This window comes from Paramormyrops kingsleyae, chromosome 12 (assembly GCF_048594095.1).
Source record: "Paramormyrops kingsleyae isolate MSU_618 chromosome 12, PKINGS_0.4, whole genome shotgun sequence".
Classification (NCBI taxonomy): domain Eukaryota; kingdom Metazoa; phylum Chordata; class Actinopteri; order Osteoglossiformes; family Mormyridae; genus Paramormyrops; species Paramormyrops kingsleyae.
Genome location: NC_132808.1, coordinates 6,539,547 through 6,566,822, shown reverse-complemented (window position 1 = coordinate 6,566,822; position 27,276 = coordinate 6,539,547). Strand labels below are relative to the sequence as shown.

Here is a 27,276-nt window from a genome sequence, read left to right as displayed (position 1 = left end):
GTTATCGCTAAGGATGTGTTTTCTGAAAGCCATTCCTCTAGTCCTTTGGGGAGTTGGTGATGGGGGGGGTCAGTCATTCCAGATCAGCTCCATCTAACCCTGTGATGTGGGCCCTGCCCCCAGATGCGAGTTCCCCCAGAGATTTGGTCCCTCAAGTGCAGAGAGGAGATGTGAGAGGCAGGATAAGAGGAATGCGATAATACTGCCTACCTCGCAAGCCACCCCGACTAATGCGACAGCCGCAGCCCCGATTGCGAGCGATGGCCACGGACGGTTAAACGGCTCCTCCCGCGTTCACTGTCAGACCCCGATCATTCTTAAAGGGGCAGTAACGCTCTGCATGCCCTTTAAGAACACACATGTTGACTGCGTATCAGTGAGCTGGTGTCACCGATCAGTGAAAGGTTTAAGAAGAAAAGGCGTGTTATCCCAAGAAGACAATCATGCGCAGCTGTGTTGGTGTCCCACTGCTGCCACTCTGTCACACTCAGCTTTAATGCCCTTCCAAACGGAAGGTTCTTGCATTTCCGTGCCATTCTTCACATCTAGAATTTAAACACCCTGTACTACGATTCACTTTGTGTTCAGTATCCCTGAAATCTGGAATATTTTCTTAATTATTCAGTGGCATATCATTTCTGCTCTTTATGGAGAATCATACCTAAGTGTTACTCCTGGCTTCTTCAATCTGAACCTACAACAAGCGCACTAAGGATATTACGACTCAGAACAATGAGAATAAAATACGTTTCATTGATGCCACATTCTCCGGGAGCAGCAATGAAACAGTATGGGGCTTAATCTTCACATAATTCTGGGGTTGAATTTGAGGAGGATGGCTGTTAAAACGAATAAACAGCCCTGTTCCAGTCTTAAAAAAATCTCTAGAAGACCTAGAGCGGATTCATTGGGCTGTTTTATATGAACCATCTGCATCTAGATCAATTAGCAACTGTCAGTTAGACTCTTGCGCATTTGGATTTCCTAACACACTGAGCTGGAGGAAATGAGTGCGTCTCCTGCTTATAAGGCATTATTCCCAAGCAGGAAAATGCTGCTGGATTTAATTACAATTTAGATTATTACCCAACAATGCACATCAAAATGCTTTATGAAAGAAAAGGAAATTGAAACAATCGAAATGGGTTTCAAACCAAATCAGGCTTAATGAAGGGTGTCAGTGTTGTTACTTTTAAACAGAATTGACTAATTTGGAAGCTGATTCACTGTGTAAGTGACAACAATGGGGTGGTTTAATACATGGTTTTAAAATATCTTAACCAAGGCATTTTCTCAGTATGTCGGTGCATACTGTCTTTTCCACTTACCAACGCCTTTGCACTTAAAGCCATATTACCGACATGCGACCGAGAGATGAGCAGCTCAGTTAAACAAGAACTTGTTGCCTTTTAACTTTTCAGAAATGTGATATGTGTCACTGCTCCCCAGCAGCTCAATCAGGCCAAATTAATTAAGAATTCGGTCGAACAAAAGCCTTCTTTTGGGATCCCGAAAACCCTAATAAGAGGAGATTGAGAAGGGCTGCAGAGAATTGAGGGTTTTGAGTGGCAATATTACAGATTTTTATTAAATTCCCATTTTAATAAGCTGGAGAACCGAGCACTGCCCCACAGCGTAGCTGCAGTCCTACGCGTCTCAGCCGGGGGCCCCTTTTGCAGTATAATGCCTGTATGTGCTGGACCAGTCTGGGGGGGTGGGGGGGCGGGGAGTGATGGATCTTTTACAGCTGGGCTGTATCCTGTGTGTCTGGGCCATGGATATGCCATGCTGACATTCCTACTACGTGTGGCATCCACACTCCCTACGTCTACCTTAAGGAGTACACCACACTCCCTACGTCTACCTTAAGGAGTACACCACACTCCCTACGTCTACCTTAAGGAGTACATCACACTCCCTACGTCTACCTTAAGGAGTACACCACACTCCCTACGTCTACCTTAAGGAGTACACCACACTCCCTACGTCTACCATAAGGAGTACACCAACTCCCTACGTCTACCTTAAGGAGTACACCACACTCCCTACGTCTACCTTAAGGAGTACACCACACTCCCTACGTCTACCATAAGGAGTACACCAACTCCCAACGTCTACCTTAAGGAGTACACCACACTCCCTACGTCTACCTTAAGGAGTACACCACACTCCCTACGTCTACCTTAAGGAGTACACCACACTCCCTACGTCTACCTTAAGAAGCCCCAACTCAACACACCACTCCCTTCAACTCTGCCCCTAAAAAATCTGTAACCATTGAACTTTATCTGAACATGCTGCAGCCCTTTGGTACTACTTTAAATACATCATGCCCCTTCTCCCTCCAGTTGCACCTCTTTAACTCCCAGGCTGTGTTTTAATTAACTATATTGCCATTAATTAATTAGGTGCATGTTTTCAAATTCATTATACTAATACTGCATGTTCTTCTCCCACTTTTTCAATTCAAAGACGCTAGTCTGGAGTTCTAGGTTGTGTCTTAAAAACAGAAAAAAGTCCAGTTGCAGTTTGTTTTTATGGAGTAGAGCATCTTCCCAGACAGTTCTGACCACCGTCTGTTTGTACACAAGTCACGACTGGTCCACAGTGGACAGTATATCACATACCCCCAATAAACCACCCGGGACAATAAAATCTGCCACGCAAGGCTACTCTTTCATAGACTTCAGCTTAGCATTTAATACTGTAATTCCATCCAGACTAATCCCCAAGCTCTTCCTCAACACCTCTTCCTACAAATGGCTTCTACAGACTGCAGCGAAGGGGCACCGACAGAAACACCCCTTTCAGTATAATCCTCTGCACCTCTTGAGCAGTGATCTGAACCACTTGCCATACTCACTGTTTACTAACGACTGTGTGGCCACACACAGCCACCATTGCAGTCCTATTCAGAATGACAATAAGGCTGCCTACAGGGAGGATGTTAGGCTATTGACAGGGCGCTGCCAGGAAATGATCTCGCCTTAAACACCAGTAAGACTAAGACACTGGTCACTGAGAGGAAGCAGAAGGCTCTGTCCAATTTCTTGGGACTCGCTATATCTGAAAACCTCACTTGGTCTCACCATACCTCAAGTTACAAAGGTCAGCCGGCATCCTTACTTCATCGGAAGTCTGAGTATGGCCCGTCTGCCAGTGGCCGTGCTAGCCACAGTCACTGGAGTCCATTCTAACTGGTTGCATAACGTCCTGGCACGGCAGCTGTTTGGCAGAACCCCTCAGAGCGCTGTCGACGGTGCTGAAAACGACTCCCAGCGTCACAGGCACGCACCTCACAGCAGCAGAACACATCATAAACGGTGCCAGGCGCCTGAAAGCAATAAGCACTCAGACCACAAGATACAAGGACAGCTTTACATGCATGTAATTACGCTGCTTTGCAAATGCTAACCGCACATCAATGCATTGTGCCACTTTAGTCAACAAATTCTACCTCAAATACATAAAATGATACATGTCTAAGTGTATTTTCTAGCTTTCTAGGTGTTTTTCTTTCTATTTATATTTTATTTGTTTGCTATCCATTGTTGGCTGCTGTGTTTTGTGTTTGCTGCCTTGTATTTCTCTAGAATGTTCTATAGGAAGCAGGCAAATAAGAATTTCATTGTATTACTGTATCTGCAGTAAAAAGAAAAACCTTGAACTTTGAAACTCTTATCAGCAAAACTTGTTAGGCATCTTTTTTATGAATTTTGATTTTCAGTGTAATGACAATATTTGGAAGCCCGTTCCCACCCAATGCAATTAACTTAAAATATCATTTGACTACCTTAACATAACATGTACAGTACAAAATAAGAAACAAAACATCCATCAAACTTCCAGCTGCTTATCTAGTACTGGGTTGAGCTGAGCCTGGAGTCGATTACAGGAAGGACAAGGACACCCTGGACAGGATTCCATCCCCGAAGGACGGCTGGGTGTTTGAATCCCCTCCTGCTCAGCGTGTGTGGAATTCATTCTGTGTTGTTTGCATTTCTCCCACAGTCAGGCTAATTAGTGTCTCTAAATTGCCCATAATGTCTGAGTGTATGTGCCCAGTGAAGAACTGGCTCCCCTTCGTTGATGTGCTGCAGTCTGGTGTCCTATGCTGGCTCAGGCAATGTCAGGCAAAGGCTCCAGCCCCCCCGTGGGATCCATGGATGAAAGCTTCTGTTACACCCAATAAAGCAGGATGCCACCTGCACAGAGGCTGACACTAAACCACACTGACACTAAACCCTGATATTTTAAGCATTTGGAAAATCTCAAAACCCACCCTGATTACTGCAGTGATTGGGAAATGTAAAACATCTCCATCTGACAAGCAATGTAGCAGTGAACATAGATGAGCTATGAGCGTTGATGCATTTGTTTCACTATTTTAAAGAGACATATAGGCAGGGATTGACATAACAGGTGCGCAAGTCAAATCGGCGCAAATGCACAAAAAATACGTACCAATTCACGCTGTTACAACAACCGATTGCCGCACGTATCGCTTTTAAAGGTGAATGTGTACTTGCGTACCAGTTACGTCAATCCCTGCATATAGTGGAGGAAAGTGTTTAATGCATCCAGTATTAAAATCATGTGCTCTCCAGCCCATTCAAGTGATTCATCAACCCACCAGCTGCAGGATCTGGGTCTGGAGTGATAATCCACACAGCATGGTTGACACTTGATAACTTCACACAAAAAAAAATGCAAAAGTGTCTCTAACAGACCATTTTAAAGACTAAAGAACATGTTCGTAGAAGTTTAAGATACTAAATGTGAGAACTTCTTGCCATTTTCTGAGGTGAAAAAGGTAATCATTGAGTTCAGTTGGGTTTCCTCCTTTGAGCGTCTACCTGTGTGGGGTGGGCGGACAAAAAGAAGAGCTAAGATTGCGAGCAAACAGCCGGAACTTGTAAACTAAACATTCATTACTTCAGACAGAGAATTTTTATCAGGTTGTTAGTTAATGAACCCTGACCTGCATCCAGGAGGACCGATGCCTTTACGCGGCTTTACTTAAACTGGCTAACAGACGGAATGCTCTGTTTTAGGGCTCAGGGTCTTAAGGCAGTGACAAGATTGATGTCCTTGGACAGAAAGAACATTTTGTTTTACGCTTCATGTCTTCAGACTTGAAGCGTAAAATCTAACAATTCTTTAGTTATCTTGCCCAAAGGGAGGCTCGTCAAGCCCTGGACTGACTGAGGTCAGACTCTGTGGGCCGGCCTACACTGGGGGTGACAGTCCCCCTGTCCAGGCAACTGGAAATGCATGGGTACCCCTGTAGTTGCCTTAGATTAGGATCTCTGCATGGGAATTCTGGATATCGATGCAAGTGTCGGTACAGACACAGAATGACAATGAGCCCCTACACATTACACTCCACTACTTCCTTCTTCCCTCTTTCTCCAACAGCTAATACCCTGCAGACTGCAGCTGTTGACCTTCAACCTATTGACACTGCATGTCCAGTATCAGTCGTTTACATCATACTATGCCTTCAATGGTCTGCTTTTCACCATCATATACTGTGTGTGTGGCAAGCAAGCAAGGTCAGGGAGATGCCGATCAAATAAACCCTTGCACTCCTTATTCCTGATAGACTGAATCATTCCAGTGATGACTGACCTAGCATTCTTTTCTCATCAGAAAAAATCATCAGACTTTACCCCACCCCAGGAGGCCCAGATCATCAATCCCATCTCACAAAGACAGTGAATATTTCATAAACATGGCAAATGTTATAAAATAATCAAGACATACAGCATCAATGTGTGCCTAAAAATATCCATATTAATTTTCTTGTACTGTACATGCAGCTATTAACATCTGCCTTGATAGTTATTGCTCTCATATATCTCGACTATGATCTATGACTGTTGATCTCATTCTAAAATTAACTTCTCTTATTGTCAAGTCACGTCATAGCACAATACCTACCATAATTAAAACTATTAAAACTTTGCAGGTCTCTTTTGTATATAATTAAAAGTGGTCTTTTAATCTATAATGACTCTTCTGGTTGTACTGAATCACCTAGTAATTGCATTCCCAAGTTAATTTCCATCCATTATCTGATTCCTGTTGCTAATTTCCTGCCTTGTTACTGCTATTGACACCTGTCAGTCAGAATTTGGGGGAGAAGCAGTAAGTTAATGGCAGACGGGACAGTTAAGAATGCAATGGTGTTGGCAGCACTCTTAAGAGTCACAGTGAAATGCAGGATGGTTTAGCCATCACAGGGTGCAACCCCCTTCTAAATCAAACCAGGGACCAGCATGGTGGCTATGGAGCTGATGGAGAGAGCTGCGATGCATGATGTCCATTGGCCGCGTCTTTCAAATTTTGCCATTTGTGATGGACTCACTTTTAGCTAAGAATGCAGACTTTCTGTTATTGAGGGTCCATCCATTCATAAGTAGGTCTGAAATTCCTGTGGTGGATTGGTGCCTCTGAGGCTAGGGATCTGTCCCAGTAATCGGAAGGTTGCTGGTTTGAATCCTGTGAATGCCATGAGTAATCCTACTCTGTTGGGCCCTTGAGCAAGGCCCTTAACCTGCAATTGCTTTGTCCTGGGTGTGATGTTAATCTACATCCAGCTCTGTAAGGAGATCTTCCAACTTACAGGGATATTTGGGGATTAGTGGCAGGATTGGCACTACGACCCGCTGTGTTTGGGACTATGGGTGATGTGTTAGGGGACCGACCAGCCTGCTATCCAGAGCATGTCAATAATAGCATCCCCCCTGGAAAAGCCCAGGGTCAGCATTACTATGTGCTAGTCTTGTCCAGTCTCACAGGAGCTGATAGTCTTCATCCAGAAGCCCTACTAATTCCTCTCTGCCTGCTCTTCAAACAACGATCGATAGCCACTTCACGAGATCACTTAATAATTGTCCGTTGTCCCTCCTTGAAGCAGTAAGTGTCAGTCAGTTAATCTGTCAATACACCATCCTGTACACCTGCTTAATCTACTACAGTCAATTGAACGCATACTCTGATGCAGTTAAGAGACGTTTGCTTAAAGCGCAGAGAACTGAAAAACTTAGATATATTAAGGAATGTGTTAACAACCTACACAACTTCCATGTCGGCATCGCTGTAATGAAGAGGGCCTCTTTGAAGCCAGAGACCAAATGCTGATCAGAAGGTCAGAATTAGCAATTCACTAGGATGCCAAAAAACTAGATTACTTTGGGAAGACTAGCTAAAAAAATACATGATTTTGTAAAAGATCATACAGGAACCTGGATACACAGTGCCAGCATTCTTAACAGTAGCTCTTGGTACTCTGAGATAACCACATTGCCTGAGCATTTCAGCCATTTGTCAGGGAGTAGTTTTTTTCTGTTCACTGGCACTGCTAAATTGCTAATGGTTTTTAGAAGATTGTATTTGCCCAGTGTGAGAATGGAGCTCAAACTCATTTAGGTCGGCAAGGTAGAGGTTTGTTAGTACGAATGACTATGATGGTGTAATGAGATAAAGCCGGTCGATATTGCCTCATTAGCCTGCCTTTTGAGCCAATCGACGGGAATCGGGCCTGTCACGGTGTTGAACTGTGCTGGGGCCTTAGTGAGTGAGCTCAGGACACAAGGCCCCCGAACTGTAGTACATACACTTCAGCTCCAGTGCTGGCTGCCTTAAGTGTAAATGCTGCTCATGGAAGTTTTACTTTACTTTACAAAAAATGTTCTGAGGGCAGAAGGCACAATGATTGGTTTAGAGTGATAAACAATCAAAGTGTAGAGGAGGTGGAACCAGTCAATCAGATGTTTTGGCCCCACCTCCTCTAGTTGTTTTGACCCACCTCCTCGGAACCAATCATTGTTCCTTATGCCCCCAGAACATTTTTGTGTAAGTAAGACTCCTATAAACGTAGATGCTGCCCACGTGAAATGAAAGGTTCTATGCGATTTCATACTGACTTCATTGAAATCCCACCCATATTCATGGAGTTCTATTACGGTTATATGGCAATTATGAAAAGTATGACCATGCAGTCTAGGGCTGGTTGAATTTTGGAACTGAACCATCTCTTTTGGTGTCCACCTCTTACAGCCAACATGCCTTTATCCAAAAGAATTTGAATTTTTTAATAGTTCTGTTATAGTATAGTTTTTACTAGTGAAAAATCAAGTTGGAATTCTCCGTCTGTTTTAGTGTGGTCACATACATGCAGGGCAGTGGGTTTGATTCCTGATCCCTGTGTCTGCATGAGTCTGCATTTTCTTCCTGCATTTGCAGAAATGTAGTCCGGGTTCCCCAGTTTCCTCCCACAGTGTACAAACATGTGCTGTAGGTTAACTGGTGTTTAGTGTGAGTGTGTAGCCAGTGAAGGACTGCCATGTACCCAGTGAAGGACTGCCATGTACCCAGTGAAGGACTGCCATGTGCCCAGTGAAGGACTGCCATGTACACAGTGAAGGACTGCCATGTGCCCAGTGAAGGACTGCCATGTACACAGTGAAGGACTGCCATGTACCCAGTGAAGGACTGCCATCTCATTCAGGGCGTATGCTGGAACGCATCCAGGATTGTGATAACCTGGATGAGCCACGATGTGTGATGGGTGGGTGAATGGAGACATAGGTGGAACATGTCTTTGGCTAAAGTGCTGCAGAACAGATGGCATTCAGATGTAAAGAACAGGCTGTCTATACACACAACTGCACACTCAAAACAAGCCGTCCTTGAATTAAGCATGATACGTTTATTCCCAAATTATTTTTTCATAATTTCCAAAGACGTAACTGATAAATGGGTCACACTTGTAAACATGTAAGAAACACTGTGGTATTTTGTTGCTCCCTGGTAATTATGACTGAGATGATTACTTCGTCTGTGGTAGGCGATGCAAAGTCTCACAATTACAGCCAATTGACTCATCTGATCTGGGTTTTTCTTTGCTTCAGGAATGAGGTGGCTTTGTCCAGTGCTGTGCTGCACCGTGTGATTAAATAGTACCTCGCCTTACTGTGAACCCTGGAAATAGGAATTAAATCTTAAAATTAAACCTGCAAACAAAGTGAGAGGACAGTGTACTTTCCATAAGTGTTAAAAAATGGTCCCCGGGATGTTTTGAGGTAATCGATGTCCCTCTATGGTGTGAGATCCGTTCCAACTGGGGGTGGCAAACAAACGCACCTGAAATGGGGACAGCGGCCAGAGTAATTGGCTTACTGGGCATCAGGCTTACCTCTCCAGTACAGGATGTCCCATTTTATGCCTTACCAGGACTTGGCTCCTACACTGACAGCACAACGTAGAGGTGAAGAGAAATAGAAATTAAATCAGGCTAGCAAGATAAACGGTAAAGAGTAAGATGGACGCCAGTGTCCTGCCTAGTATATAAAGTGATGTTTCCTCTTGCTCCCACAAAGGGACTGATGGAATGTATCAGCATGACCTGCCCTAGCCCCTGATGTGCCCCCCCCCCCCACCCCGCCCATCCTTTCTCCATACCATACAACAGACCTATTGTCCTCCATCAGTTTTACTCCCAAAGAAAGTCCAGCCTTTACTGATGGACCCCATCATGCACAAATTTCACTACTGCAACTTTTGTTTCCAAGGTAAAGAAACTCGCCGGATGTCACGAAATGAAAAGTGAAAAGTCGTCCACTTCAACTGTGTTACATGAACTTATGGCGCTTCTCCATTAGCACAGAAGAACCAAGCCATACCCGACCGGTACCACAAACTGAGACTATAGTTGCAGCTCGGTTCCAGCTAGATTCTGTAAAGGCATTGCTGGGTTTGGAGAGCAGAAGCGACATAAAACCAAAGAGATGCTGGTTGCCTGCTCACAAGGTGTACGTCATGATTTGCGGTGTGCTAATGTCCTCATTTTCTAGCACGTCTATGAGAACAGTGGTGTTATGATAGCATCAAACTGTGGCTGTATTAGCTTTCGCTTGACTAAATGTGTATTACGAATCCATTCTGCTCAGCTGTTCTGTAGATTTGTAGGCTGGGAATTTTCAACTTCCGAGTTGCACTGGGAATGCATCAATACATCGCAATGTGCGATTCTACTAATAATGAATAATATATAGATTATGCCATTTTTCCTTCAGCTAATCCATGCATGCCGACGCAGATCACTACTATCTCCGTGCATTTCACCCAGTCAGATGGTGGTGACGCAGCTAATTTATCCTGTTCACTGATTCAGGATCAAAGGCTCGTAAATACTGCTGTTACACACATTTACCCATTCCTTTAGCGATGCATGTCCAATTTAACAGTTTAACTTTTAATTAAGAAATTAGCTCCTCAGGAAACTAAGAAGGCGAGCTGTTAGCTTAATCGCACGTATGGAAGTGCGCAGTCCAGTGTCCACATGCACATTATGAGACAATGAGAAGACTGATCATTATGTCGATCCACCTGCCCCTCACTAGGGATCGACACACATTGTTCTTTCTTGTTCACCAGTGAACTGTATCCTTATCCCCACTCCAGTCCAGGACTCAAGCTGAGGAAATATTGCCAGACCCCGATAGATTTCCAGGAAACTTGGAAATGGAGGAACCCCTCCAAACAAATGTTATGATGTTTGCTGTTCTTGCCCGAGTGATTATCCCAAGATCACAACACGAATATGGGACCACCAGACTACCAGGAACATCTGGTGAAGCTTTACGTCCAACACTCACTGGGCATAGCATGGGCAAGCTGATACACAGATCCTACTGGTATACATCAGTCAGTCTTCAGCATCAAACCCAGTACTAGTTCATTTCCCAAATTATGTTCTACCCTTGTATTTGTAATGAAAATTAGGGCAGAGACTGCGACTGGATGGTTCTATATAAAAACAAAGTACATGGTGTGAATGCCTATAAAGAATCCCATGCTATTTTTGGTGAAAGTGAGGCATTGTAAAGGTGTACAGTGTGAAACTGAAATGATCTCAGTAATAAAGGTGTACAGTATGGAACTGAAATGATCTCAGTAATAAAGGTGTACAGTGTGAAACTGAAATGATCTCAGTAATAAAGGTGTACAGCATTCTCTGTATCCCTGTATTATAGATGTACAAAGAGTTCTCTGTTTGAGACATACTGCATAAAAGCTAAGTTTTCTCTATGCTAAACATGTACAATATGAAAGTAGAATATTCTGTTAACTCCGACAGACAAAAGTTAACAGTATGCCCAAGGGCAAAAAAATGAAATATGTAGCTAAGACTCTTATATTTGAAAAATCTTTGTGTGCAGTAAATGCAGATGCAACCATTGTGGAAAAAAAGTCATTAATGAATAAAATGAACAATGACACTGAACCTACTTGGTTCAACAAATTGTTAATAGTTAGCAGGCTTTTTCTGAGTGCCAGTGATGCTAAAATGGGCATTCCAGTGGATAACGATGTTACACCCCTGTATACTCCTGCTAAGTTCTGCTATGCCGGACATGTAGCTCAATCGATAAAATGCCTATTGAAGGCCAATGGCTCAATTTTGAGTCTTAACCTCCCACACTTCTGCTGTCCTGTCACCTCCAGGGAAAAGCCTTACACCACTCGTGAGTGCGTGTAAGTAACAGTGCGCTGCCTTTTCGCTGTATTTTATTTACAGCCCCTTTGCGCCGTGTGTTTGTCTGATCTCAGGACCTGGTGCCCAGTGGGAGCTCTGCAGACCTTGCAGCTTGGACTCATTCCCAGTGCCTTGAAGCTTTGGGATCGTCCTACAGAAGTTCTGGGTCTCCCCAACTGAATCAGCGTGACATCATTGCTGCCGTGCTGGAAGACGACGTTAAGAGTGATAAAAGCCTAGCGAGCCCATCTCCTGGTAGATCTGGGGTCCTGGGGTGATCACATCACAGATCGTTGAAACCCCAAACTGATTTCTATTCTGGCACGTCTTCTCAGTAACGTGGCAGTAATTTCCTCTGCTCTTTGGCCGCATCCTCTAATAGATGCAGGAAGGACAGCTTGTTAGCATAATACGGAGGTGTGGTCCCTTGGCTCCAAGGTCCTTCTTATCTCTCCTTGTGTGGATTCTTCCTGCCCTACACAAAACTGGCATGATTACAACAGTCAGCTCACGTGCTCTGCTCTACTCCAGTGACATCGCTGATATTAAATCAATTCCCGATGAGCTAAAAAACACAGAAATTGGCAGTGGTTCATAGTTTTCTTATGAAACATTGGCAGCGTCAACTTCCCTCCCAAAAGCATATAGATTAGTTTAGATTAGATGCACAGTCGGCGAACAGCAGAGGATACATTTTTACTTAAGCTGCATTTGTTTTTCTGCTTATTGAAAAACTGATACCCCTATTACACTTTTTAATCAAGCCTTTTCATTTCTTCAAAAAGGCACCTGAAGTCACTCTGGATGTGACAAAGACATTTACCAGGCAGATCAGAGGCAAAAAAACCTGACTGCGCAAGTTAAGGAAGATGCACGGAGCCCTTTAATCCGGCCTCGTGTTAATGCTCCACGGAAAGCCTGCCATTGTCAAGGCCGGGGCTATTTTTATGACAACCCAGCAAGATCGTCCGGATGAAAGTTGACTTTTCTGCTGAAAAGCAGCTCTCTCTCTCTCCCTTTCTCTCTCAGCGCTGTAGTTTGGCATTGTGCACCTTGTCCTGGAGACAAAGTCTCTTAAATCAATATTTCAGATGAAGTATGTAGCAGCTAATACCCATGTTCAGGATCCTATCTGTACCCAGTAATGTAATGAGTAATCATACTCCTACCCGTACTGGTCAACTAGGTTTAAAACATCCCTCACTGCTAATCTGTAGCTTACATTACTAATGCCGGGTAATAAAAGCACATAGCCCAAGTAAAACACCTTCTGAAATGCGTCACGGGCGTGTCTGTATAACAAAATGGTGTATTAATGGTGACAGAACACAGCATCACATTAGACCGAATTAGCTTAAATTTCAGCCATGTTTTATGGACACTCCAGTATCAAGTGGGGAAAAACACACGGCTTTGTTTCATTTTTATAGCTGTGTTCAGCAACATGCCTGGCAAGGGATTACTCTCTAAGGTGGTAGTTCCGTCATTAAAAAAAAACATAAAAAAAAACTTATGCAACAGAGTTCCACATGACCCAAAAACAAGTGAAAATATAACAAAACTTAAAAGCGCATCGTTTCCATGCAGTGTTAATTTAATAGGTGTTTAGTCGGCTCTTTGCACAAAGCTTCTGCACACAGAACAAATCAACATACTCACAGTGCCAACAAAGCCATTGTGACAAAACAGCTTTTGTCAGGCAGCAATAAATTAATTATTATTAATGTTCTTATCAACTTTATAAAGGATTCGTATTCGTATCTTTGGAGTAGCGTAATTGGACACTCTTGCTTTGTAATCAGTAGATACAAGTTCTTCACAGTATGGACACATTATTCCTCTATAGTGGTAGCTGCTGTGATAAGTACACTGCTATCCTGGACCTCGATTTGATGTTTTCTGTCACCTAAACCGAAGCTGCAGATCATTGCTAAGCACAAAAGCTGTGACATCATACAGCTCTTGGCATCAGCAGCTGGGGAGCTCGTGAGGAATGGATAGCTTCCCATCCCATTGTCACACACGGAAGCTCCCGGAAGCCTCTTATCCTACAAACCAGAGCGTGATAACCAGGCGGCACGGGCTGTTTACTTGTCGAATTGCTGGGCCTCATCTATTGTGCACTGACCATCCATCAGCTCACGTACTATCAGTGGCATTGCCTTATTTCTAATGAGTCAGGAAAATTCAATTACAAACTGCATTTGGGGTCATTTTCTTCAGGGGAAAAAAAATAGGGAAATTGGGAGATATCTCATGGCCAATATCCCGGGATTTCTCATTATAGCCAAATGCCGCTTCCCAAGTCCAGCCTGGGCTTCTGAATCATGGTGCTCTGCTAAAGTCTCCCGTCTCTCCTCCTTGACCACGGACATCAAAAATCCAGAGTACAGCAGCTTCACTGCGGAAGAAACTAACCTGAAGAGTGCATTTCTAAAGGAGCCTTCAGTATTGAAACTGTTTGAATTTAATAATAATTGTGAGAAATTCCGAAGAGGGTGTACTGTGCTACACACGAACTGCCTGAAGGGGGAGTTAGCAGATGGAGTGACACTGGATCAATTGTATGTTTGTTTTACTTTGCCCTTTGGGAGTCTGAGTGCAAAAAGAGCCATATTGTAAAATTTGGAAGTTCTGTATTATTCATTATTCTATATTATTCATCTTCTATATCCATTTATTGTTACTTGTATTTGCAATTGTTGAAAATATTTAACAAAAAGTAACTATATTTAATGTCTCTCTCTCTCTCTCTCTCTATATATATACAGGTCCTTCTCAAAAAATTAGCATATTGTGATAAAGTTCATTATTTTCTGTAATTGACTGATAAACATTAGACTTTCATATATGTTAGATTCATTACACACAACTGAAGTAGTTCAAGCCTTTTATTGTTTTAATATTGATGATTTTGGCATACAGCTCATGAAAACCCAAAATTCCTATCTCAAAAAATTAGCATATTTCATCCGACCAATAAAAGGAAAGTGTTTTTAATACAAAAAAAGTCAACCTTCAAATAATTATGTTCAGTTATGCACTCAATACTTGGTCGGGAATCCTTTTGCAGAAATGACTGCTTCAATGCGGCGTGGCATGGAGGCAATCAGCCTGTGGCACTGCTGAGGTGTTATGGAGGCCCAGGATGCTTCGATAGCGGCCTTAAGCTCATCCAGAGTGTTGGGTCTTGCGTCTCTCAACTTTCTCTTCACAATATCCCACAGATTCTCTATGGGGTTCAGGTCAGGAGAGTTGGCAGGCCAATTGAGCACAGTAATACCATGGTCAGTAAACCATTTACCAGTGGTTTTGGCACTGTGAGCAGGTGCCAGGTCATGCTGAAAAATGAAATCTTCATCTCCATAAAGCTTTTCAGCAGATGGAAGCATGAAGTGCTCCAAAATCTCCTGATAGCTAGCTGCATTGACCCTGCCCTTGATAAAACACAGTGGACCAACACCAGCAGCTGACATGGCACCCCAGACCATCACTGACTGTGGGTACTTGACACTGGACTTCAGGCATTTTGGCATTTCCCTCTCCCCAGTCTTCCTCCAGACTCTGGCACCTTGATTTCCGAATGACATGCAAAATTTGCTTTCATCCTTTGGACCACTGAGCAACAGTCCAGTGCTGCTTCTCTGTAGCCCAGGTCAGGCGCTTCTGCCGCTGTTTCTGGTTCAAAAGTGGCTTGACCTGGGGAATGCGGCACCTGTAGCCCATTTCCTGCACACGCCTGTACACGGTGGCTCTGGATGTTTCTACTCCAGACTCAGTCCACTGCTTCCGCAGGTCCCTCAAGGTCTGGAATCGGTCCTTCTCCATAATCTTCCTCAGGGTCCGGTCACCTCTTCTCGTTGTGCAGCGTTTTCTGCCACACTTTTCCCTTCCCACAGACTTCCCACTGAGGTGCCTTGATACAGCACTCTGGGAACAGCCTATTCGTTCAGAAATTTCTTTCTGTGTCTTACCCTCTTGCTTGACGGTGTCAATGATGGCCTTCTGGACAGCAGTCAGGTCAGTAGTCTTACCCATGATTGCGGTTTTGAGTAATGAACCAGGCTGGGAGTTTTTAAAAGCCTCAGGAATCTTTTGCAGGTGTTTAGAGTTAATTAGTTGATTCAGATGATTAGGTTAATAGCTCGTTTAGAGAACCTTTTCATGATATGCTAATTTTTTGAGATAGGAATTTTGGGTTTTCATGAGCTGTATGCCAAAATCATCAATATTTAAACAATAAAAGGCTTGAACTACTTCAGTTGTGTGTAATGAATCTAACATATATGAAAGTCTAATGTTTATCAGTCTATTACAGAAAATAATGAACTTTATCACAATATGCTAATTTTTTGAGAAGGACCTGTATATATATATATATATATATATATATAGAGAGAGAGAGAGAGATGCTTTGCTTGACTCATTGCAAGATTGATGCTAAGGCTACATGCTGATGGGCTTCTGCATATTAGAGCTACTATGAAATCGCATAGTGTATAGTGAGGCTGTACCCAGTGTATAAGTACTTATAACACACATGATCATATTCAGCTCTCCATCACAGTTTCATTGGAAATCTGGATTACTTTTACATGGCCTGGCCTGAAAAAAATGGTGTGTAACTTCAAAAAGTACTAACTGCTCTGTTTTTTTTTGAAGCGGGAGGGGAGTGAGAAAGAACAGAAGATGCCAATTTAAGCAGGAAGCGAGGTAAGAGGAACAGGCGGAATAAATCAACACAAATAGCCCGTCACCTGACACCTAACCCCCAAGATGGCTGGAGCTCCTTGTCTATTCTCCTGAACTCATTTTCAGGCTTCCCCCTTCCTGACACAGCAAGCTTTTACATCCACGTTAGAGCCATTTCCCATTCAGCAGCAAACACTAGGGAGGCGCTAGAGAGCACAGGTTAGATATCATGTGTGCCTTTGTTACAAAATTGTTGAGAAGTTATTGAGACATGCTTCTTAAACAGATGCAATTATTTTTATTCTAAGCCTGGTGCTTAAGTTTGTTTTATTTATATGTTTACCAGGAGGCATGGAGACAGCAGCAGCTACAGCATTAAATATTAGCCTTTTCGAATAATTAGGCATTTCAAACTTTCCCAGCTTCGCCCAGGGCGACGACGTCTCTTAGCCGATGGCGGAGCTTTGTAGCACACCTGCCTCTTCTGCCTCTTCTAAAATGGCATAACATGGACCTTTGCCTGGGGCAAAAAAAATGTAAAAAAGCTAATTTAGTTAATAGGTTTCATGGGCACAGGCATGAAAACCCGCAAACCTTGCTGCACAGCAATTTTCCATAGCTAGGTTGATCTGCTAAATTCATTTAATCTTTGACTGATGTATATATCAGATATATATCAGATATGTATACACACACACATATATATATATGTCTGTGTGTGTATCAGATGTGACAGTCCTATACATTTCTTGTCTTGATTTTAAACAGATGAAACCTTTTTGTCGGGCTTTTTACCAGCTAGGAAACAGGATCTGTAGAAGGATCTCCATTAAGATTGTTAACAGGATACCCCATAATTCTTGTGTTTTACATACTGATGAAACCATCGGCAATCAGCAGAAAGTGAGCGGGAGAGAAGGGCAACAGCGGTGATCGAAATGCAGCAAAGCAATCAAAGATCATTTTAACTCGTTTACCAACTCAAACACCTTCGTACTCAACATTTGGTGCTGGGAGAAAAAGGACGAGAAGTGAACTGAAATTTATGGACTGGGATACATTCGCGGTCGAAAGTACAGCACCCTGGAGATGCAGAACTGAAGAATGGGGCAGCTGTCTTAGATGCAGTAATCATGAATATTAACCAAGGATACGGGCTAGCAGAGGTGGATATTTCAGGTCCAGAAAGTAAAAATGCAGACCAAGATTTTGTATCAACGGGCTAGTTGAGTATAAAGAGTCACAGTCACAGAGTCACAGTCACGGAGTCACAGTCACGGAGTCACAGTCACGGAGTCACAGTCACGGAGTACTCATTTGGTTAGTTAAAACAAAATCTTGGTCTGGATTTTTTACTTTCTGCACTTGAAATATCCACCTCAGTCAGCTAGCAGTACAAAGTGGCCCACTAATGGTTCTCTAGTAGGTGGTATTCCTGCGAAAAAAATCAATGCAAGAGTACTAATACACTGGGGGGTCAACACAGGGTCAAGTTACAGCCGGCCAGCCCTACTGGAGACTCACTCCCACCTCTGGTGATGCTTGTGGGTTTTGTTTCAAAGCAGCCCCAACACTTGCTTCCTCTCAGAGGCCTGAGATCCGGCACAGAGACAGAAAACGTGGCCCAGGTCGTGACTCCTATGCCGACCGCGGTGAGAGATCAAAGTCAGGCGTGAACTGTGGGGCCACCTCAGGGTGAAGAGCAGCGCTTCGCTTTAGGGATTTACGTTACGCACTTGAGGAATCATCTACACGATGTACCAAACACTGGTGCATATGGCAGCCTTCCAAAAATTAGAGGGTATTACAGGGTAATATTCTTGTACCATTTAATTATTTTACCAGAGAGATGACATTTTATAAGGTCTTTTTAAGTGTACAGTACTGCACTTCTGCTATCAAGCCTTTAAAAAATGATGCATGTAAACCAGAGGAATCTATTGTACTTCATGATTTATTGTGTTTTTTCTGCAGGGAAGCCCTTTACATTGCAGTGGCTGGTGTGACGTGTCACCTTTGGTTCCTCCTGGGATTTGCCCCTGATGACAGGAACCCTAATAATAAGTAATTAATAAATATGGGTGGATATGTGGGGATTGGTTAACTTGTTAAAGTCCTTTGCTGGGTTTTCCTGGTCACACAAATAGCTCTTCCAGAGCAAATGCTGACATCACACCAATATTTCACCCTCTGAATTCAGGAGCGCCTCTGACTGTTTCGCTTAAGGACAAACAGTTTGACCCTCATCCTGAATAGCGAAAGCGGAAATAGATCGACAGGCGGCACGATGCATCGTTTGCCGGCACACTTGAAATTTCACGCGGTATAAGATGCTCCAGAAATGATGTGAGTGGGAATATTTTTTTTTTTTTACCCGTGAATGAAAGATGTTACGTAACAGTCACCTAACCCCTCGCTGCGGTTTGTACAAGCACACAGTGAGATGATGAGAACGCAATCAGAATTTGAGGAGACTAACAAATGTCAAAGATGCTATATTTATAGTGACTCGAAAGCTATTGGGCTTAAATACACAACACTAAGCTGATAGAATTCACGTTCAGCCAATCAGCTTTAGCCACTTCTGCTGTTAAGGATTGTGGGGAGGCCTGGAGTCTAAAACTGCCAACCCTGATAACTGGACCTGTCGTTATAACAATGGCATTTTATTGAAATTCAACTTACTCATGCTATTGTACTCTCCCTGACACACATGCAGGTAAGAGTAAGCTTGGTAGTGAAGGGCAGCCACCTGCAGCAATACCCATGGAGTTATGGGTTTAGGGCCTCACTCAAGGGCCCACGGACGTAGCTATACTGCCAAGGCTGGGCTTGTATTGGCAACCTTCTGGTCTGAGGTACGGAGGCTTAGCCTGCGGAGCCACACACAGCCACACATAGCCCCCTTACTGTTATGCTTGCCAGCTAAATGGTACTTTAGTGTGACTGAATGGCGCATCTTTCTTTAGCACCCCCCCCGCCCCCCACGCTACACAATGAGTGCTCATTTTACAAGGGGAAGTGAACACAATGGAGCCAAATAGATTCGCAAAAAGGCCTTGGGGAAATTGCTAACATTGGGGGGTCTTACTTCAAAACCTCTCAATTAAAGTCAGCACCCACCGAACCTCCCCAGCAAGCACAATGGACTGTTCGGCTCCATTCAGTGAAAGCCCATGCTCTACTCTCTGCCTTGTATTAAGGCTCCTACCACTTAAATCAGGCCATATTCCGAAGTTTGGCACCAGATCAAGTGCTACCACCAAGGGCTACCAGTAATTGAACATGAGCACAGCTGCAATACCTCCTTGGTGCCCTTAGAGGGCGCCGATGCCAGCAGGCCTTCCTGGGCAGTGTGAAGTTAAAATATAACTGCTTAAAGGCCATTGAAGCTGGTACTATTATGTAACTGAGGGCCAAGGCTTTCCCAGCACTTTGATGAGAGGACAGCCCATCTAGAGTCCCTGCTGAAACAGCTTTCCATTCAATCTAGCTCTCTGCCGTAGGACGAGGACTTGCTGAGGATCACTTTGGGACTATGATATGGAATGTTTGATATAACACCATGTATCTCCCATGATGCCTTTCTCCTGCAGTCATGAGCCCACTAGAGGTTCTACTTCATAAATCACAAACCACAAAAAAAAAATCATCCCTGACACAAGCCCAGTTAAGGCCCACTGTATTTCATATATTTCATATTATTTATTGATATTTGCATAACAGAGTGGATCCGTGCTACCTACATTTTCTGTACCATTGTTCCGATGAACATTGGTGAATGAGTGATAATGTTCTGATAGGCTTACAGGTTTATTTTCCATTGTTCACTCCTAGATGCTGTACTCAGGCACACACTGCATCACCTTGCAGACACACCGCTAAGGCCAGCATAATAGCCTGATGCTAGTTACATACCCTGCTGGGAAGAAGATGATTTTGTCAATGGTTTGTGAAGGTCAGCACATGCTCGAACCAGAGTGAGAACGAGGGCCAAAATCCTAAACAGTTCAGTATCTCCCAGATAGATACTGTAAGTCTGTTCTTATAGCTTTCAGTGAAACGCAGACCCTGTGTAACTTCACATGAATGCAAGACATGCTTGGAATAAAAGTAAAGTGAGAAAAACTGACCAGCAGGAGGCAGTGTGAAATGGGCCTCATGGAAAGTCACATTCCCTTAGGGCCATGGTTGCTCCTTTGACCTACCCAGGTAATTTGGCTCACTGACCCCTGCTGTCCAAATGAGGCCCGGCCGTTTTATGGTGCTATAAAAAGGTCAGACCACATCCAGTGCTCATCAGGTCCTGTGCCGGCTACACTGGGTCTAAGTGACTGTAATGGAGAGCTGCAGTGGCTATGCTGTGAGTAAAAATCCACTGCATTGTGCTGGGGGGAGGGGAGGGGAGGGGGTGAATAATATAATATGTCGGGGACTTGTTATGACCCTAAAAATGTGAATGACAGCCTACTGAGTGTCAGAGTGACTGTATGATTAACATACTTTGAGACTCTAGCTAACGAACACGCATGAATGTAAATACAACAGTATTTTAATGTTAGTAGGTTACACACAATTATAATCCAAATCCCCTTCATTCTAATTCAATATATTCAGTGCACAGACATGTTAAGGTAATTATTGGCTAATCAATGCATAGTGAAATATGCTAGCAGGTAGTTAAGTGTAGTGAGCTCATATGATATATGGTACTGTAAAATAACAAGTAAAAACCCACAAAACGAGTCATTTTTAAAACTACCAGTTTCTCGTTTCATTCTTGCAGTCCAGTTGTGAGAAAAATGACCGGACGTCAACACTGAATTAAAGAAACAGCACTGAAGGCTAGTTTACAGGGTGTAACGCCTATTTCTCTACCCATCCATCCATTTTCTATGCCCGCTTGTAATAATTTATGAAGATGTTTAATATGCCAGTGAGCCAAGATAATTAAACAAGCAACACGTACGCTGTCACACTATTCGGTTCTGGACTAACTCCGGTCCGTTTGCGTAAATGCTGAACCTTACAGGCGCCATGGAAGCTATAAGGGTATTTTACACACTATGTCAATATGAATACTGTGTTTCCGAAAGCAGCGGTCGTTGATTTTGTGCAGACCTGCCACCCGTCGCCGGTCCACATCAAACCCACGGGGGTATTTATGTTTCATTTACAGACATCCTCCTTCTACTGTACTTCATCACCAATAAAATGCACATTAAACAAATTTGTATGGGCAAGACGCATTCAACAGTTAGATTCTCCCGCCTGATATATCTACCAGTATTCATATCGTATTTAAAGTGTGTATACACTACAGTTTTAACGGATTACAATTAACAAGCATTAGTTTACGTTAGAAAGAAGTAGAAATATATATTTATAAAAAAACATATTGTGCAAATGAGGAAAAAGAGTATAATTGTACAACCCGCAACTCACATTACATGTGGCTGTGCATCTAAACCGAACATCTTAAAACTGTTAATAAGCTAATAATGCAAAGGCGATAGGCAGCAGTTCACTAAATGAGGGTGTAATTGCAACATGTCAGTCATGTTACAATGTTTCAAATCAATTAAGGAACGGAGCCGCCCGGTCCGGCACAGCGCAGGCATGTGGAGAAGCTCTGAGCCCGGAGTAAAGCTCGCTGCACTGTCCTCTGCATGTGGGTCCCCCATCAGCACATTTATCTTCATGAAACATTACGCGAAGAAATAACTAATCATGGACAGCTATCGCCCTGCCACGGCCACTGGAGAACGTCAGTATGGACATAAGAGAATATTATTAATGTTAAACAATCACTGGGTGCTGATTCTGTGTATATAATCTATTATATTATATATCATCGGACAATAACAATTATTATTAGTATTCATGTAAGCAATCTAAAGGTGCACACAAGCTTCCGAAGTAGACACTGATTTAAGTATAATAACGGTCCTTCAAATGTCTGGTATATCGCAATATAGCGAGAAAAAACGTGCAATTGAAGGACGCTGGTACTATAAATTAAATGAGAAGGCATGCATTCTGCTATTTGCAAGTTATTGTAAATTCAAAGCAATACTGAACTGCGTATTCTTAAATATGCAAAAGTACAATGGACATGCTTGTGTTTATTTCCCCAGATTCCCACATCTGATTAAGCATCGCGAATTTGAGCTGACGGTCGTTTGTAAGGCACAGGATTAAATCACAATGATGGGACGTAAAGTTTAGCTTGGTTATTATCCGATATAGTGACAGTTAGGCTGTTCGGATTTTCGCGCATTTAACATCAGAAGAATAGCAGTTCACAGCCAAAGTCGTGTGGTATTACCTAGTAGGTGCGCTGAACCAGATCGCTTTTTGGTAGAAGACGTGATAGATCAAATACAGATTTACCTAGTTCAAAAGCACATTGGTGTCCCCTGGACAATCTTTCCCTAAATATCCATATATGTTTAGGAACTACTCACCAATGAAGATCAGCTGAAACAGGTAAATCCCCACAACGTCCATTCTGAAGTGCGCAATTAAATACAAACAATCCCAAACGATGTGGATGCTTATGTCGTTTCTGTTCTTCAAATTGCAAAAAAAAAAATACAAGTAATTGACGAGCCGTTTTAGATTATCTTTCCGCAAAGATATAGTCCACAATCCCAAAGATGCGTTTCCAAACCGAACTATTTAGGATCATGAGCTGTCCTGTTTGTCGGCGAAGTCTGAGACTTATATAACCCTCGTAAAATAGGCTAGATAAAACCTGGAATATCTGCAAATTATAAGAGGGAGCGGATCGAGATTAATTTTCTTACAATGAGGAATAATTACAAGCAAAGCATTTAGAATAAAATGATCATATATACATATGTTAAAAAGTCAAAAGTTTATATTACGGAATAAGCCTCTTTTCCCTCCAGCCAGGATATGTTTTTGTGGGTAAAGTTTAACGTCCTCACGGCTTTAATGTAGAGATATCGAGGTGATGTCCCGAATGCAATAGTTTGGTACTGATGCGCTGGTCCTCTTGCGTCGCCCCGGCGTCTCCGTGAGCTCAGCCGTGTCCAGCTGCAGTAAAAGCGCCTCGCAGCCCCCGCCGACGGCTGAGAGTGACGGAGGCAGAGCGCCTGGAGAGCGAGTCTGGCGTGATGGAGGAGCGGGGCAGTGTGTTTAAGTGCTGCCAGTAAATTGCATGCATTACGCTGACATTAACAATAACTACAGTTTCATTTCATGTTAAGTTAGGTAGGTAAATATTTTCCCCTCTCCATCCACTGTAGTTCACGTTTCTCTGGTGCAGTGTTGGGATTCCACATATGTTAATTGCCCCCTTGTACATTTGACAGCGAAAAAGTCATTCTTTTCGTATTATGAGACATCTTTCAGAAAAATCGTGTTAAATTTGTCACATGGAAGCTGAAACTGATTTGCAGTTTCTTTGTGGGTATTGCTAGTTTGCTGGTTGATTTAAATTGATGCACTTCTGGAACATTAACATATTGATTCCACTCAATCTGCGATCCAAAGTCACGCTCCAAAGCATCTTTCACGCTTTACGCCGCTTAATTACATAGCATTAACAACGGCACCTTAACATCCACTGTATTTCAGAGTAATATTTGGAAGAACCTGGATTTCAGCTGCTTTACTCAAAAATTATGGAAAGTAAAAGCCTGTGTTTCCCTAAGCTATAGCCTTTGTTTCGATGTCACAATCAGTACTCTATTGTGTAACACGGCCCCAATATACATCAACACAAACACAGTCAATGTACCATTGAGCCCCCCCCCCCCCCCCCCCCCCTCAATTGCTCCTCAAAATATTCTCTTTTCCTCTCAGAATTTTAAGTGAATTAGAATGGTCACGGTGCACCAAAGTTTAAACAGCAGTTCACATCCCACGCTGCACTGGCTAATAGTTCTCCCATGTCCCTTGTGGAAATATTTACCCCAGTTTGGCCTCCAGACACATGTGACATGAACATTCCAGGGTTCCTGCTGTACCCCTGGAAAAATGATTGCCCCGGTCTGCCCTGTAGACAGAAATCAGTGGCATAAAGTTGCAAAGGCCAATAGTCTGAACCAGTCTAGTGCCTAAAGTGAGGTTTTAAGAGGAGGTGACTATGCAAGGAGACCTGTCCTCATTTAGAAACACAAACTGATGTATATAAGTTATGAAAATGGTCTTGGGCAGGTTTTCTGTGTAGGGACAGGGCTACACACCGGAAGAAGCTTCAGAGTTTCAGCACTGAACAGCGAGATCCCAAGAATATTATCGGATGTGTAAAAGATCCCACAGTCCCCAGCAAGGAAGCTCGCGTCTCTCTGCTGGAACATAAATATCACCTCACAGCGGTGCAGCCCATCTAACGCTGGGCGTAAAGTTTATTTACGGGCTGGGGCCAAGCCGGCACTTCCGAGTGCTGCCACACACACACACACACACACACACACACACACACACACGCACGTTGGATAAACATATCTTTATGGGGATCGCTCATTGATTTCTATGGGAAAAATGCTAATGCTAACTATGGCAACCTTAACCCCTACCCAACCATAACCATATCCATAAGTAACCAAGCAAAATACAAGTTTTTGCATTTTTCGTTTTTTCATTGCGGTCACAGATTTTTATAAAATAGAGTTTTACATTATGGGGACCCATAAGATAAAAAAAACGGGTATTCAGACATTTGGTCCCCACAAAGTAAGGTATACCAGGACCACACACACACACACACACACACACACACAGACACAGACACAGAGACCCACACACACGCGCGGTTTCCTGCGTCTGCCGTTTATCCCCAGCTTAGGCAGGAAGAAGCAGGTCTGACTGAAGGCGGCTGCTGCCTCGGAGCATGATGCCACAGATGCCAGACCTGGTGAAATCCTGCTCATTAATAGCATGGGGAGCGAGAGGGAGAGGCTGGACCGGGGAGTCAGCCTTCATCTGCGTTACCTTTCCTGTTCCCGCCCATTTCCCAGCTGTTTGCCGCCTTTCTTCCCCCATTTCTCCCTGGTTATGAAACTAGCCAACAATTTCAAGCCGAGCCGCCGTAAGCTACTTTGAAAATGATGAAAGGCAAATTATATTCACTTTTATCCCCTTAAACAATATTTTACATTGCATCCCATACAGAATTGGGTCTTGAACCCCGGTCATACTGAATGGAATGTTAATGCACATGAGCAACATTAACAGCCACTCCTTAGCAGTACAGGTTATAAACGGCCCTCAGCTATAGTCTCTGTAGCTGCTTAAAAACGCAAGATGTTGCAAGATGTTAACCATAAGCAAATGGCTGTGAAGGAGCATTTGGAATTGCTTTTCCCTGATCACTCTTGGTTCCAGGTTTTACACTCAGAAACACACACGTTCCTCGCTGCCTCACCAGGGCATCCAATCACGGAGCTGTTGAAGGCCTCGATGTCTGTTTGCCGGCCGCCTCATTTCAGCCATTAGGCAGTCGTCTCCTTAAAGACGGAATTCTCCGGAAACATCCGACGCGCCTCCTTCACTGAAGCCGGCTTCTCTGTGCGGCGCGGCGGCCGGAGCTGGAGGCTGCGTGCTGCTCCCGGGCACTGGGCTTGAAGGCCGCCCCACAGGCCCTGGAGTGCAGCTCGGACTGCCCGCCTTCTAAAGCTCTCCCCCTCCTCTCGTATCCATCATTCATTCCCTTTGATGACAAACCCGGGACTCCACGCACATCCGCTAACCTTTAGCTCTGTGGATGCCGGGATGTGCGAGGTGCCCTCCTCCCTACAGGAGCCTGACCCCGGGACCTCGCACGACGGCAGCCGGCTGGCAGCCCCGATTTGGAGTAACTCAGCCACATTCTGGGATGTTGCGTGGAAACGTGGCCACGTTAGAGACTGATCTGCGCTCTGACGTCCGTCCAGATGGGCCCCCAGATGGGGGTTCGACACTGACTCCACCTGAGGTCATTCCTGGCTGCGATCAAGGTGAACAGATAGGAAGAGCCTAGATTGAAAGCTAAACACAAGAATTATTCCTTTAGTGCGGCACATCTGGGCTTGTGACCAAAACATTACCATGCCATAAAGAAAGGTATATTATATCCAGGTTAATTTATGGGCAAAATACCTTGAGATCGCCTATTAAGGAGCTACACGTTAAGCATAAATGCCATATATTAAACAAACACAGCCATAGTTCACAGTTGGCAGCAATTAAACACGTTTAGAGACTGTAAACCAGAGGAGGGGGAAGCCAGAGTGCCTTTTTCCTTACGCATATGTGTGAGGGCACCGATCGATCGCCAAGCGGCTCACGGCCCCCCAGGGGGCTGCTCATGGGCGTCTCACAGGTGTAATGGCTCTTATTTATGATATTACCCTCATTAATTGCTTGGGGTGTTGCACGGTAGCGTAATAGGAAGGGACACGGCCTCATACCCACAGGGCTGAACTCTCTGTCCCCAGCTCAGTTCTGAGTCTAACCATGTTTGTGTGGATTTCTGCTCACAGTCCAGCGACATGAAGATCGGGAGAATAAATGTGCTGCCTGCATGGGGCCTGAGCTGGGGGGTATCTCGACCTGGGTGTCCCCTGTCCCTCAGTGAGTGCACGGGGCCTGAGCTGGGGGGTATCTCGCCCTGGGTGTCCCCTGTCCCTCAGTGAGTGCACGGGGCCTGAGCTGGGGAGTATCTCGACCTGGGTGTCCCCTTGTCCATTAGTGAGTGCACGGGGCCTGAGATGGGGGTTATCTCGCCCTGGGTGTCCCCTTGTCCATTAGTGAGTGCACGGGGCCTGAGCTGGGGGGTATCTCGACCTGGGTGTCCCGCGCCTCATGCTTACTGTCTTCTGGGATGGGCTGACGGCTCACCCTGACTCTGCTTAGCATTAAATAAGTGGTTCTAAGGTAATTGATATAATTGCTTAACTGGCACTTATTCAAAGTAGCTTTGTTTATGCAGCACAACGCTTTCCTGGTAAAATTCAGGTCAAGGTCCTTCCTCAGCGGAACCACAAATGACCCAAGTGCAGAGCCCACAGATTTAATGATTCACGGGA

At 43.9% G+C, this 27,276-nt stretch overlaps 1 protein-coding gene across 1 annotated transcript in view; it reads right to left on the bottom strand.

Moving 5' to 3' along the window:
* Positions 1 to 23,355, bottom strand: part of LOC111837684 (GDNF family receptor alpha-4-like) — a 109,381-nt gene extending 86,026 nt beyond the window's left edge. Inside the window, exon 1 of the mRNA XM_023799948.1 lies at positions 22,705 to 23,355. Coding sequence (XP_023655716.1) covers positions 22,705 to 22,747 — 43 coding nt within the window. The 5' untranslated portion in view covers positions 22,748 to 23,355. The remainder of the gene's footprint in view (positions 1 to 22,704) is intronic.
* Between the last annotated feature and the right edge of the window lie 3,921 nt (positions 23,356 to 27,276).